This window comes from Pangasianodon hypophthalmus, chromosome 27 (assembly GCF_027358585.1).
Source record: "Pangasianodon hypophthalmus isolate fPanHyp1 chromosome 27, fPanHyp1.pri, whole genome shotgun sequence".
NCBI classification, from domain to species: domain Eukaryota; kingdom Metazoa; phylum Chordata; class Actinopteri; order Siluriformes; family Pangasiidae; genus Pangasianodon; species Pangasianodon hypophthalmus.
Window position 1 is genome coordinate 11,776,214 of NC_069736.1, and position 16,458 is coordinate 11,792,671.

The following is a 16,458-nucleotide window of genomic DNA, read 5'->3' on the forward strand; positions in this document are numbered from 1 at the left end:
CGCCAGTCTGCAGCTATGCAGCCCCATTTGCAGCAAGCTGCGATGGACTTTTTGTTCTGACACCTTTCTATCATAGCCAGCATGAACTTTTTCTGTAATTTGTGCTACAGTAGCTCTTCAGTGGGATGAGACCAGATGGGCTAGCCTTCACGTTCCATGTGCGTCAGTGAGCCTTGGGCACCCATGACCCTGTTGCTGGTTCACCGGTTGTCCTTCCTTGGACCACTTTTGGTAGGTACTACCCACTACATACTGGGAACACCCCACAAGACCCGCAGTTTTGCAGAAGCTCTGTCATCTCAGTCATCTAGCCATCATAATTTGGCCCTTGTCAAAGTCACTCAGATCCTTATGCTTGCCACTTTTTCCTGCTTCCAACTCATCGACTTTGAGAATTGACTGTTTGCTTGCTGCCTAATATCTCACCCCTTGACAGGTGCCATTGTAACAAGATAATATTCAATTCACCTGTCAGTGGTTTTAATGTTGTGGCTAATCGTATAGTGTATAGTAACTTTGCAAAACATAAAAGGTTTGTATGTCTGTAAATTAGTGCTGAGCGATTTTCACAGTTAATTTGGTTAATTTGAATTAATGTTTTACCATGATTTTCAAAATTTCTAATCAAGATTGTACATGTGTGTGTATGTATGTGTGTGTGTGTATATATATATATATATATATATATATATATATATATATATATATACACACTATATTACCAAAAGTATTCGGTCACCCATCCAAATGATCAGAATCAGGTGTCCTAATCACTTGGCCTGGCCACAGGTGTATAAAATCAAGCACTTAGGCATGCAGACTGTTTTTACAAACATTTGTGAAAGAATGGGCCGCTCTCAGGAGCTCAGTGAATTCCAGCGTGGAACTGTCATAGGATGCCACCTGTGCAACAAATCCAGTCGTGAAATTTCCTCGCTCCTAAATATTCCACAGTCAACTGTCAGCTTTATCATAACAAAATGGAAGAGTTTGGGAACAACAGCAATTCAGCCACGAAGTGTTAGGCCACGTAAACTGACGGAGAGGGGTCAGCGGATGCTGAAGCGCATAGTGCAAAGAGGTCGTCGACTTTCTTCACAGTCAATTGCTACAGAGCTCCAAACTTTATGTGACCTTCAGATTAGCCCAAGTACAGTACGCAGAGAGCTTCATGGAATGGGTTTCCATGGCCGAGCAGCTGCATCCAAGCCACACATCACCAAGTGCAATGCAAAGCGTCGGATGCAGTGGTGTAAAGCACGCCGACACTGGACTCTAGAGCAGTGGAGACGCGTTCTCTGGAGTGATGAATCACGCTTTTCCATCTGGCAATCTGATGGACGAGTCTGGGTTTGGAGGTTGCCAGGAGAACGGTACATTTCGGACTGCATTGTGCCGAGTGTGAAATTTGGTGGAGGAGGAATTATGGTGTGGGGTTGTTTTTCAGGAGTTGGGCTTGGCCCCTTAGTTCCAGTGAAAGGAACTTTGAATGCTTCAGGATACCAAAACATTTTGGACAATTCCATGCTCCCAACCTTGTGGGAACAGTTTGGAGCGGGCCCCATCCTCTTCCAACATGACTGTGCACCAGTGCACAAAGCAAGGTCCATAAAGACATGGATGACAGAGTCTGGTGTGGATGAACTTGACTGGCCTGCACAGAGTCCTGACCGGAACCCGATAGAACACCTTTGGGATGAATTAGAGCGGAGACTGAGAGCCAGGCCTTCTTGACCAACATCAGTGTGTGACCTCACCAATGCGCTTTTGGAAGAATGGTCAAAAATTCCTATAAACACACTCCTCAACCTTGTGGACAGCCTTCCCAGAAGAGTTGAAGCTGTAATAGCTGCAAAAGGTGGACCGACATCATATTGAACCCTATGGGTTAGGAATGGGATGGCACTTAAGTTCATATGTGAGTCAAGGCAGGTGACCGAATACTTTTGGTAATATAGTGTGTATATATATATATATATATATATATATATATATATATATATCTATAAACATACGCACACACTACATGGACAAAAGTATTGCAACACCTGACCATTACACCAGCAGGTACTTTAATGACATCGCATTCTAAATACATAGACATTAATATGGAGTTGGTCCCCCCTTTGCACCTATAACAGCTTCCACTCTTCTGGGCAGGCTTTCCACCAGATTCTGGAGTGTTTCTGTGGGAATTTTTGCCATTCATCCAGTAGAGCATTTGTGAGGTCAGGCACTGATGTTGGACGAGAAGGCCTGGCTCGCAATCTCCATTCCAGTTAATCCCAAAGGTGTTTGATGGGGTTGAGGTTAGGGCTCTGTGCGGGCCAGTCAAGTTCTTCCACACCAAACTCATCCAACCATGTCTTTATGGACCTTGATTTGTGCACTGGGGCACATTCATGCTGGAACAGAAAAGGGCCTTCCCCAAACTGTTCCCACAAAGTTGGAAGCATAGCATTGTCTAATATGTCTTGCCATGCTGAAAGATTAACACTTCCCTTCACTGGAAGTAAGGGGCCTAGCCCAACCCCTGAAAAACAGCCCCATACCATTATCCCTCCTCCACCAAACTTTACAGTCAGCACAATGCAGTCAGGCAAGTACCGTTTTCCTGGCATTTGCCAAACCCAGACTCGCCCCTCAGACTGCCAAACAGAGAAGCGTGATTTGTCACTCCATAGAATACGTTTCCACTGGTCCAGAGTCCAGTGGCAGTGTGCTTTCACCACTCCATCCGACGCTTGGCATTGTACTTGATTATGTGAGAATTGCATGTGGCTGCTCGCCCCATCATTTTCAGTTTGGTGCTTAAAACGAGAGTGCAAGTGGAGATTATTCAAAATTATTCAAGTCTATCTATTAGTGAATTTACCGTGTTGTGTCTGGCGATGGACCTGTGAATCCCAGCTGTCACCTTTTCATTTGCTGCAGCATTGAAGATATGTTTTTCTATTTGAGTTCATTTTCGCAGTGACGGCAGACAACATTGTTTTTCACATCTAATGTAAAGTGGGTCCCACACAGTTGACATTCTTTGTCATCTCCGTGCACTGCCATGTCTCCGCCATTTTGCCGAAAACACAAAACGGTAAATATTTTTACTTTAAAAGAACCTTTGTATGCAATATTTGTTATGGATGGTGCTGTTTTTGCACATACATTTTCCAAAGTCCATTCTTCAAAATGAAAAATTACCCAATTTATTTATAATTGCGTTATGTATGAACAAAAAAAAAAATTGGAAATCGTAATCAAGAATCGTTCATAAAGATGAAAAAATTGATTTTTTTTTCTTCAATATTGCCCAGCCCTACTGTAAATAAGGTAACATTTACATAATAGTCCACTTTCCAGACAAAAAAAATTTTAATGCTGGCTGTGAGGGATTGCCTGCAAAAACTGAAGAAAGTGCAAAGAATCCAGGAGAACTGTGGCAGGTTCATCATGATGCTTAGAAATACTGGCCAGCCAATATTCTCATAAAACTATATGAAGTGTATCTGAGACTACTAATGCATTTTTAAATGGAAATGATTGTCATGCCAAATATTGACTTTTTGTTTAGCACTTTCTAGAGTGGATTTTTTTTTTTTTTTAATATAAATACAAGTATTTGACCAGTAAAAGCTCTACGTGACTGGCAAATTCAGATCATGCTGGACAAAAATATTAACTTAAAAATATTTCCCTAAAGGACATATAAATTGCTAAGTAAATAAAGTAGAAATAATTTTTAAAGTATGATTCTTTAAATGAATATAAATGGGGGAAAAAGGTGCTGTTTTGTTGAGCATGGCCTCTGTAGCTGTGATTTGCTAGTGATTCCACAGCAATGGCTTGCAACAGGTAATGATATCGGTGGCATCGTGCTTAAAAACAGCTACATTTATACAGCGACCTTTTTATTCTTCAGTCGATCATCTATATTCATTTAAAGAGACATGCATTATTGAATAAAATGAAGTGTAGAAAGAATCTTTACTTACTTTTAATATGTGGGTATGTGTGTAATATATTTTATATATATATAAAAAATATAATTACACTGCGTTCCACATTATTATGCAAATTGTATTTAAAGGTCATAAAGGTCATTGGGAATGTGTGTCAGGGCTCTTCCAATCACTCCAATCAATCTCAGACACCTGTGCCAATTAGTTTGCAGGTGAGTCCAATTAAAGGGAAAACTACTTAAGAATGGATGTTCCACATTATTACGCAGACCACCATTTTCCAGCAATATGGGGAATGATCTCTCTTCTGCCGAAAAGCGAGAAACAGTTCAATGCCTAGGAGAAGGTATGACAACTTTAGATATTTCAAAACAACTTCACCGTGATCAGCGTACAATAAAGAGATTTGTAGCCGATTCAGAACACACACGGGTTCGAGCAGATAAAGGCACAATGAGGAAGATTTCTGCCAGACAAATGCGTCAGGTTAAGAGAGCAGCTGCTAAAATGCCACTGCAAAGCAGCAAACAGGTATTCGAAGCTGCTGGTGTCTCTGGAGTGCCAAGAACATCAAGGTGTAGGATCCTCAAGAGGGTTGCAGTTATGCATAAACCTGTCATTCAGCCACCCTTAACCAAAGCTCAGAAGCAGAAACGCCTGCAGTGGGCCTACACGTACATGAAGACTAATTTCCAAACAGTGTTGTTCACTGATGAGTGCCGTGCAACCCTGGATGGTCCAGATGGATGGAGTCGTGGATGGTTGGTGAACGGCCACCATGTCCCGACAAGGCTGCGACGTCAGCAAGGAGGTGGTGGCGTCATGTTTTGGGCTGGAATCATGGGGAGAGAGCTGGTCGGCCCCTTCAAGGTCCCTGAAGGTGTAAAAATGACCTCTGTGAAATATGTGGAGTTTCTGACTGACCACTTTCTTCCGTGGTACAAAAAAAAGAACCGTTCCTTTCGTAGCAAGATCATCTTTATGCATGACAATGCATCATCCCATGCTGCAAGGAATACCTGTGCATCATTGACTGCTATGGGCATAAAACAAGAAAACCTCATGGTGTGGCCCCCATCCTCCCCTGATCTCAACCCTATTGAGAACCTTTGGAGCATCATGAAGCAAAAGATCTATGAGGGTGGGAGGCAATTCACATCAAAACAGCATCTCTGGGAGGCTATTCTGACATCCTGCAAAGAAATTCCAGCAGAAACCATCCAAACACTGACAACTTCCAGAATTGTGAAGCTCCTATCCAATAAGGGGTCCTATGTCAAAATGTAATTTGGCCTGTTAAGATATTTTTGATTGAAAGAGCTTTTGATTTCAGCAAACATAACCTGCAAATGCTTGCAGTTTAACTAATGACCATTTTCAGTTGTTTACAACAATAAAATGTTTTATAACTCTATTGTGCGTAATAATGTGGAACAGTGCATTTTAAGATTTAGATTTTTTTTTAAAAAAACCGTTATGATTTGGAGGTTCGTTCGAAAACAGTCGAGTTATACTCTAATGCTTGATGATTTGAAAATTATGAGAACTATCATTTTTATAGATTATTTAGGAAAAAGAGAGAAAAATCACATTTGCATAATAATGTGGAACGCAGTGTATATACACACACACACACACACACACACACATATATACAGTCAGGTCCGGAAGTATTTTGACAGTGAGTTTTTGTGATTTTTTTTCCTTTATACACCACCACAATGGATTTGAAATAAAACAATCAAGATGTGATTGAAGTGCAGACTTTCAGCTTTATTTTAAGAGGTTCTACAAAAATATGGCAGTTACCATTTTGGAATTACAGCCATTTTCAACAAAGTACCTGCATTTTCAGGGGCTCAAAGGTATTTGGACAAAGTCGCATAATTGTAAACATAACCATAATTTTAATACTCGGATGAAAATCCTTTGCAGTCAGTGACATGGAGTCCATGTTCTCAAAATTCAAATTCTGAGTTTCCTCCCTGGAGATGCTTTGCCAGGCCTTCACTGCAGCCACCTTCAGTTGCTGCTTGTTTGTGGGTCTTTCTGCCTTCAGTCTTGTCTTCAGTAAGTGAAAAGCATGATCTGTTGGGTTGAGATCAGGCGACTGACTTGGCCATTGAAGAATATTCCATTTCTTTGCCTTCAAAAAGTCTTGAGTTGCTTTCGCAGTATGTTTAGGGTCATTATCCACCTGCACTGTGAAGCGGCGTCCTATCAGTTTTGTAGCATTTGGCTGAATGTGAGCAGAGAGTATAGCCCTATACACCTCAGAATTCATCTTACTACTTCTGTCGGCAGTCACATCATCAGTAAACACCAGTGAGCCTGTTCCATTGGCAGCCATACATGCCCATGCCATAACACTGCCTCCACCATGTTTGACACATCATGTGGTATTCTTTGTATTATGAGTTGTTCCTTTCTTTCTGAGAAAGTCTAATCTGGCTTTCCTGTTCTTGAATGTTACATGTGGTTTGCACCTGTATTTACATTCATGAAGGTGTCTCTTGATTGTAGATTTTGACAATGATACCCCTACCTTCTCCAGAGTATTCTTGACTTCTGTTGATGTTGTAAAGGGGTTTTTCTTCACCAAGGAAAGGATTCTGCAATCATCAACTTTAGTTGTCTTCCATGATCTTCCAGGCCTTTTGATGTTTTTGAGCTTACCAGTGCTTTCTTTCTTTTTAAGAATGTACCCAACTGTTGACTTGGCCACACCTAAGGTTTTTGCTATCTCTCTTTTAGATTAATGTTGTTTTTTCAGCCTAATGATGCCCTCCTTCACTTGCATTGAGATCTCCTTGGACTTCATATTGGTAGCTCCAGTTGAACAGCTGGTAAATGCCAACTCAATACCTGATATCAACTCCAGACCTTTTATCTGCTTCATTTGTCTTGAAGTAACGAGGGAATGGACTGCACCTTGTCAATTAACTTCTTGTCAGTCAATTGTCCAAATACCTTTGAGCCCCTGAAAATGGAAGTACTTTGCTTAAAATGGCTGTAATTCCTAAATGGTAAATGCCATATTTTTGTGGAACCTCTTAAAATAAAGCTGAAAGTCTTCACTTCGATCACATCTTGATTGTTTTATTTCAAATCCATTGTGGTGGTGTATAAAGGCAAAATCACAAAAAGTGTCATTGTCCAAATACTTCCGGACCTGACTGTGTGTATGTGTGTATAAAATGTGTATATTTATACACCGATCAGCCATAACATTATGACCACCTGCCTAATATTTTGTTGGTCCCCCATCATCAACAATTCCTGAACAATTTTTACAGTTTGGCGGGGCGCTTTATTCTGCCGAAAGAGATCACTTCCATTAGGGAGTATCGTTGCCATGAAGGGGTGTACCTGGTCTGCAGAAATGTTTAGGTAGGTGGTATGTGTCAAAATATCAACCACATGAATGCCAGGACCCAAAGTTTCCCAGCAGAACATTGCCCAGAGCATCACACTGCCTCCCCCAGCTTGCGTTCTTCCCATAGTGCATGCTGGTGCCATCTCTTCCCCAGATAAACAATGCACATGCCCCCTGCCTTCCAAATGATGTAAAAGAAAATGTGATTTATCGGACCAGGCCACCTCTTCCATTGCTCCGTGGTCCAGTTCTGATGCTCACCTGTCCATTGTAGGCCCTTTTGGCAGTGGACAGAGGTCAGCATGGGCACTCTGACAGGTCTGTGGCTACACAGCCCCATACGCAGCAAGCTGCAATGCACTGTGTGTTCTATCATAGCCAGCTTTAACTTTTCAGCAATTTGTGCTACAGTTCTTCTGTGGGATCAGACCAGATGGACTAGCCTTCACTCCCCACGTGCATCAGTCAGCCTTGGCGCCCATGACCCTGTCGCTAGGGAATACCCCACAAGGCCCGCCGTTTTAAAGATGCTCTGACCCAGTCATCTAGCCATCACAATTTAGCCATTGTCAAAGTCTCTCTAGTCCTTACGCTTGCCCATTTTTCCTGTTTCCATCACATCAACTTCATCATGTGGTCATAATGTTATGGCTGATTGGTATATATATATATATATATATATATATATATATATATATATAATTGTATATATAATATAAAAATCTGGAAAACGTGTTGAAACAGCAAGGCCATGTGTGTAGATGTTTATATATATATTATATATGTAATAAGTACACCCTCTTTCTTCAATTCAGTAACGTGTAGAACCACCTTTAGCAACAATAACTTTGGCCCAGTCTTCTTTACAACATTGCTTCATTTCATTGATGTTTGAGGACATTCATTTATGCACAGCTTTCTTAACATCCTGCCACAGCGTTTCAATGGGGTTGAGGTCTGGACTTTGACTTGGCCATTCCAGCACCTTCATTCATTTCTTCTTTAGTCATTCAGATGATTTGCTGGTGTGCTTGTGATAATGACCCAATTTCAGCCAAGCTTATGCTGCTGGACAGATGGCCTCATATTGGTCTCAAGAATATTCTTGAGTAAAGTGGAGTTCATCATTGTCTGGATGCCTGCAATTGTCCCAGGCCCTGTGGCTCCAAAACAAGCCCAAATCATCACCCTCTACCCTGATGCTTGACAGTTGGTATGGGGTGTTGTGGTGATGTGCTATGTTTGGTTTTCACCAAATATGGCACTATGCATGATGACCACACATCGTCACCTTGCTCTCATCATTCCAAAGGATATGTTCCAGAACTTTTGTGGTTTATTCAGATGCAATTTTGAAAAGCTAAGTTGTGCTGCCATATTTTTATTTTGAGAGAAGCGTCTTTTTCCTAACCACTTTTTCGTGAAAGCCATACTTGTTTAGTCTCTTTCTAATTGTGTTGTCATGAACATAAACATTTAATATGCATACGGAGGCCTGTAGGTCTGTTGGATTTTTCTTTGTATCTCTGTGCATTAAACAGTTTGACCATGGACTGAATTTGCTGGGATGCCAAATTATGGGAAGATTGGCAACTTTCTTGTAGGCTCCCCACACAATTGTTATTTAGGTTGTGATGAATAAAAACAAAGAATTGAAAGAAGGTGTACTTTCTTTTTCAAACTGTATATATAGTTCCCTCTGAGAGTATTGGAATGGCAAGGCCAATTCTTTTGTTTTTGCTATACACTTGAAGACATTTGGGTTTGAGATCAAAAGATGAATATGAGATGATGGAACAGAATTTAAGCTTTCATTTCCTGATATCTACATCTAGATATGTTAAACAACTTAGAACATGGCAATTGTTTGAGCCAACCCATTTTTTTCAAGTGACGGTTGTTTCTTGTTGCCCAGGTGTGCTCTGGTAATTTGATTGTTTAAACAATTAATAGCTCTGAATGTCCACTCTTGGTTTGAGCACTGGGGTTTTCCTGTGAAGACTGCATTTGGATAAAAGGATAGAATAAAACAACAAAAAGCCCAGAGAACTGTCTATGGGGATAACGGCAAGCCAGTTTCAAGCTGAGAAAAGAGGGAAAATTGATCAGCTCCATTGCACAACCATTGGGCATAGCCAGTACAACAATTTGGAATGTCCTGAAAAAGAAAAAATCCACTTATGTACTAACAACAGACAACGAACAGATCAACAGCAATTGATGACCGGAACATTGTGAGCTATGCAAAACAACTGTCAGTGACATCTTCGAAAATCCTTTGGCAAACAACACAGAGTTAAAATATTGAGAGAACGCACTTGCACAACATTTCACCAACATTTCATCAGTCATGTTGGTTGACTTGAGCTTGTCTTGCTACTTGTAGATCAGAAGTTTAAGTTATATGCATTAGATGTTCAGTGATTTGCTTTAGAAATGATAGACCCAAACCCAATATTGTTAGATTCTGTTGTTGAGGACATCATTATAATTCCTCAAAAAAGACCTTACATTATTGAGTAAAGTTTTATATTACTGCACTCCGGTTTTATAGTCAACAGAATCACAAATTGCCTACCACAAAATGTCTTTACTATGGCCATTATGTGCTGATTCGACATGGCAGTATGGACTGCAGCAGTTAGAAAATAGAAGTTAGAAATATCAAATGTTTAAGTGGAATTGATTATGGTTTGGATAAGTATCAAGCTTATTAGAAACACAGAGCCTCTATGAGGCTAGCTGTAGCTGTGACTTGCACAACCTACTGTGTTCTGTGTAGCTTCATGATTTAAGAAGGCCAAGTTAATCATATGTCTTCAAACAACTGGCCTTGCAACAAAACACCTATGACTTTTATGCTTGATCTGTCACCGTTCTTTAAATGTTTCAATTCGTACAGTCTCTGATTATCTGGTAAATCAGAAGTTTGAGGTTGTTCAAATATTGTTTACAACTGGCCAAGTATTTCTGCTTCCAGCCAGGCGATACCTGTTGTCAGAGGATGTGGTGAGATTGGAAGATTTTCAGAAGAAGAAACTTGCTGTGGCCCAACAAGTGTCTGGATCAAAAGGTTAGTGATGTTAGCTAAACAAAATCCTATCCTAGCTTTCAGACGGATAACGTGTGCTAGCCAGTAGGCTTGTGCAGTATTGATTTTTCCCTGATTATGATTGTCCATTTTAAAACATTGTGATGAACAATTTAATTGTGAAAAACTGTTAGCCTAAAAAAAAAACCAGGAAAACAAGCATTTGCACCATTTCACGTTTATGGAGCGTGTAGGAGGGGGCATAATTATAATATTGTGTTTTTGCTGTGTAGTTGGGAACTGTGGTAATTGTGGAAACTCAGCTGGATGGTGAATTTTAAAGTGATTCTGCAGTAAACAGTTGAAAAGAAAAAAAAAAAAAACCAACAACCCATAACACATTTCAATATAATCCTATTATTATTAGTTGTATGTAGTATGTCTAATGTCCACATTTTCACTGTTAATGCTGCTCACAGTGTTGATCAAGAGAAAGTATTAGAGTGCTGGTAAAACAGCATGTTTAATCACTTTCTAATTATTATAACCATTAACATTGTTTGTGAAATGTTAGACCCCTTCACCCTTCGTCTCAGGCCTATTTAGTATTTTTTTCTCTTTTGGATAAAATTTGTCAGTGGCTAATAATAACTATAATAAACTGATGTTCAATATATACTTGTCAAATGTTAGCCAAGTTGAACATACACTGATAGATGTTCACATTAATGAACTCAAAACATTCTTCATTTACCTTGACAGAAAGCGAAGAAGCATAAGCCGAGAGCATGAGGGTTTTGGGAAGGGGGCCTGGCTTCCAAGAAGTGTCTGTTTATTATCAGAAATTCATTCCAGATTTGTATGTTGTTTGGCTTATCTCCTGTTTTAGTGAGGAGAAAAAGACTGTTTTGGTGTATTTTGAGTGATAACTTGCACTAGCTTACTCCAGTGTTTTTGCAGAGCTCCTATACAGAATTCCTAACGATTGACAGGTCTGGTAATATAATCAGTGATAAATGTCACTGGATGTCGTGCCAATGTAATATCCTGTAGGGACGATATCATTACACCGCACAAGCCTACTAGCCAGTATAGTGGAATACTTAACAATCTATGTATAAATCTAGTTCTATCCTTCATCGTAATAAAGCAATCTGTTGGAGGGTGGTGGTGTTCAATTTATTAAATATAACTTATAGAAAATCTTTAAAATTTTAAATCATTCTTATTGTCTCTCTGAACTCACAGGGCATTTCTTTAATGCAATAAATCAGAAAATAGAAACTAGTCAATTGATCTTGAAGGATGAACTGAAGCTGCTTCTCCTTCTCTGCCAATCACCTGAGGATATGGTTACGGCTAGAAATGCTATCTACAGGTAGGTCTAAATTAGTTGTGGTTACCTTGTTTGAAGCAGCTTCTAAGGTTTTTTTTTTCATTGATGAGAAATCATCAATCCAGAATCTACAAAACATCCTGCTCCATTATACTTTCCAGATTATTTTAACGTAACTGAAATTGGACAGCAGACATGTATGTTAGTAGTATAAATAGAAACCAGAATGTCTATCAACATTACACTGCATAACAGACAATTTGCTACACAATATATGCCAGTTGACAAAATAAATTCTGCTCATGACCTGTAAAGCTCTGATATGTTTAGCTCTGGTGTATCTTGCTGATTTTCTGAATCAGGTATACTGTTATTCCATAGCCTCACTTGCAGTTCAGCCTATGGAAGAAGATGTGGTATACAGTGGATATAAAAAGTCTACACACCCCTGTTAAAATGTCAGGTTCTTGTGATTTAAACAAATGAAACCAAGATAAATCATATCAGAACTTTTTCCACCCTCAGTGTGAAATAACAACGTATAAAAATTAAGTGAAAAATAATCAAACATTTTAGGGAAAAATAGGAAAAATAAAGTTACAATGATTTGGTTGCATAAGTGTGCACACCCTTTTATAATTGGGTGTGTTCAGAATGAGCCAATCACATTCAATCTCATGTACAAAAATAATTATCATAAAGCTGTCAGCAAGGAAATTATTCTGATTAACCCCAAATAAAGACCAGCTGTTTTTGTAGGATTTTCTTCACATCTTCTTGGTTTTATCTGCCTTCTGAAGCCATTCTGCTAAGAGCTTACGAAGCCTGTACAGGGTCCCACTGTCGAAAGGTATTGATCACGAGAGAGGTACAAAAAAAATTTCCAAAACATTAAATGTACCGTGAAACACAGTGAAGGCCATCATCAGTAAGTCGAGAAAATTGTGCACCACAGTGACATCACCAAGGATAGGACGTCTCTCCAAAATTTATAAAAGGACAAGACAAAAACTTAACAGGGAGGCTGCTAAGAGACCTACAGCAACATTAAACGAGCTGCAGGAATATCTGATAAGTACTGATTACTCTCTGCATGAGACAACAATCTCTCATATTCTTCACGTCTGGGCTATGGGGTAGGGTGGCTAGGCAGAAGCCCTTCCTCACAAAAAAAAAAGCTCAATTAAATCAAACTATTTGGCAAAATGAGTTATTGTCTGATGAGACCAATTCCATGATTCCATGGAATTCCATAAGGTATGTTTGGTGCAAAAAATAAATCGCATATCACCAAAAGAACACCATACCCATGGTGAAGCATGGTGGTGGCAGCATCATGCTTTAGGGCTGCTTTTCTTCAGCCAGAACTGGGGCTTTTGTCAAGGTGGAGGGAATCATGAATAGCCACAAATACCAGGTGATTTTAGTGCAAAACCTTCAGGAGTCTGCTAGTAAGCTGAAGATGAAAAGGAATTTCCCCTTTCAGCATGACAATGACCCAAAGCATATATCCATATCAACAAAAGAATGGCTTAACCAAAAGATCAATGTTTTTGAATGGCCTAGTCAGAGCCCAGACCTGAATCCAACTACAAATCTGTGTGGTGACCTGAAGTTGGCTGTGCACAGCAAATGCCCTTATGATTTGGGGAAAAAAAAACAAAAGACAATTACAATAATGTAATGATTCCCGAAATTAGGTAATGATACCTATGGCAGTCATCAGTGGCAGAGTGCTTCAAACCAGCTACATTTAAATGGTGATTTTTTTTTTTCTTCAGGATATTGTCTGCATTCATTTAAAGAGAGATACATTACTAAATAAAATGAAGTGTGGAAAGGCTCTTTACTTACTTTTTTTTTGTGTGTGTGTTATTTACTGAAATTTGTATGTTTTTAACTGAATATTTTTATCCTGTAGATGAAAGTGATGTAATTGCATGTAAATAACAAAAATCGTGCAAAAATTGTGCAAAAATCACTATTTTCACTTATTGAACAAAAGAAATCAACAAAAATGAGTATTTCAGCTGAGGAAAAAGTTAGGACACCCTATGCCCTAATAGCTAGTGTTTCCCCCTTTGGCTGAAATAACCTCAATGAGATGTTTCTTGTAGCCATCTACCAGTTTCTGACATCGACTGGAAGAAAGTTTCCCCCACTCCTCAATGCAGAATTCTTTCAGCTGTGTGATGTTTGAGGGGTTTCTTGCATGCACAGTCCGTTTCAAATCACCCCACAAGATCTCAATAGGATTTAGATCTGAGCTTTGACTTGGACATTCCAGAACTCTCCATTTTTTTTACTTTTCAGCCAGTCCTTGGTGGATTTACTGGAATGTTTTGGGTCATTGACATGTTGCAAGGTCCAGTTCCGCTTCAGCTTCAATTTTTTGACAAATGGTCTCACATGTTCCTCAAGCACCTTCTGATACAATGTAGAATTCATGGTGGATTCTGTGATGGTGAGCTGGCCAGGTCCTGCTTTAGCAAAGCATCCTCAAACCATAACACTTCCACCTCCATGTTTCACAGTTGGTATGAGGTTCTTTTGCTGAAATGCTGTATTTGGTTAACGCCAAACATGCCCTCTGTTATGGTGTCCAAATAATTCTATTTTAGACTCATCTGTCCAAATCACATTATTCCAGAAGTCTTGGTCTTTGTCTGTGTTCTTTGGCAAACTTCAGTCTTGCCCTCATGTTCCTTGCACACCTCCCATGATAATTTAAGTTGTGCAGTCTCTTTCTGATTGTAGATTCATGCACTTTGACATCAACTGTAGCAAGAGCTTGTTGTAGGTCCCGTGATGATATTTTAGGGTTTTTGGAGACTTCTTTAAGCATCTTGCGGTCTGTTCTTGGGGTGAATTTGCTTGGACGGCCTGACTTGGCCATGTTGGCAGTTGTTTTAAATGTTCTCCACTTGTAAATGATTTTCCGGACAGTGAAATGGCTGATTACAAATTCTTTTGAGATCTTTTTATATATCCCTTACCAGACTCATAATCATCAACAATCTTCTTTCTGAAGGCCTCAGAGAGCTCTTTGGATCTCACCATGGTGATACCTCTTACTTCAACCATTAAGAGCAAACAAAACTAAATGTCTGAGGTTTAAATAAGGCAAGCCTCCTTCAAAATGCTCTGTTACGGTGTTCTAATAATTTGCACCTGATGTGATACACCTGTAGGTAATTTGAGTCATTTTAAGTACAAATAAATGTGGGGGTGTCCTTACTTTTTCCTCACAAGACATTGGATTTTTTAAAAATTACATTTTACACATAATTTTAAAAAGACTTTTCTTTCGTTTTGTTTGGTTAGTTATATTACTTGAATCTCCCAATATTGTTAAAATGAAGATCAAATGTCCATATGTTTAAAAAAAAAAAAAAAAAAAAAAAAAAAACAGGCTTTCATGGGGTATCCTAATTTTTTCACATGACTATGTAATATATATATATATATATATATATATATATATATATATATATATATATATATATATATATATATTAAAAAAAATGTATGTATGTGTATATATATTAAAAAAAATGTATGTATGTGTATATATATATGTATATAGTACCTTACACATACACCCAGTCCCCTCTGAAAGTATGGAATGGCAAGGCTTTTTTTTTTCTTTTTGCTGTCCACTGAGGACGTTAGGGGTTTGAGATCAAAAGATGAATATCAGATGAGGGATCAGAATTTCAGTGTTCATTCCCTGATCTTTATAGCTAGATGGCACCTTATGCTTGAACCCACCCATTTTTCTAGTGATCAGAAATATTGGAAATTGTGACTGACAGGTGTTTCTTGTTGCAGTCAGTGTCATCATCAACAACCCCCACAGGGCAGGGGTGAAGGTATCCACTATTCGAAGAAGATTTAGAGCAGAAATATAGAGGCCCTACTACAAGATGCAAAGCACTCATCAGTAGTGTGAACTGGAAGGCCAGATTGGAATTGGCAAAGAAGTACATAGGTAAGCTACAAAAGTTCTGTAACCAAGATTAACTTCTACCAAGGTGATGGAAAGCCAAATTGTGGAGAAAGAAAGGATCTGCTCATGAAACATAAACATACGAAACATACAAAATATATGAGCTCATTGATCAAGCACGGTGGAGGTAGTGTAGTGGAGTGGTCCAAGCTTTCTTCCTGCAGAGAACATGATGCTACAGCAGTGACTTGGAACGGTGAAATGGTGAAATCCAGGCAGAGAATAAATATGAAGTTGATTGCATTTCTATACAATCCATACAAATCAATACAATTTTCCCCTTGGTCCAGCTTAGGTGAATAATTTTCACTGATGTCATCAAGGAGCTTCATAACAGTTTTCAGAATACTCGGGTATCCGACAGCTTCTTGAGCTCCACAGCACGCGATCCAGAATGCAAAGACTGCTGCCATTTCACCAAGGCAGCATGGCGCTTTGGGCAGCCAGTCCAAAAAGCATACAGTTTCTCCACGATGTTGAAGAATGGCACAAAATGCTTGTTAGACTTTGAAGCTTCCACTAGGACCAGATTCAGACAGTGTGCTTTGCTGTGCACGCACAGAGCCTTGAAGACCTTTATACATGCCACTCATTTTGGCTGCTTCATCATTGCCTTGCCCGCACATATTCTTCAGTTCTAGGCCATTCTTCAGATCCTGGTCTGTAGTTGTATCAGCATTGCACACCTCAATGAATCTCTCTTTTATTTGCATATGTTGACGATATGCACTACAAATGACACTTGTTCTT

At 39.3% G+C, this 16,458-nt stretch overlaps 1 protein-coding gene across 1 annotated transcript in view; it reads left to right on the forward strand.

Moving 5' to 3' along the window:
- Positions 1-16,458, forward strand: part of ptcd2 (pentatricopeptide repeat domain 2) — a 38,807-nt gene that overhangs the window by 3,471 nt on the left and 18,878 nt on the right. Inside the window, exons 2-3 of the mRNA XM_026921841.3 lie at positions 10,313-10,405; positions 11,612-11,741. Of these exons, the coding sequence (XP_026777642.1) occupies positions 10,313-10,405; positions 11,612-11,741 (223 nt within the window). The remainder of the gene's footprint in view (positions 1-10,312; positions 10,406-11,611; positions 11,742-16,458) is intronic.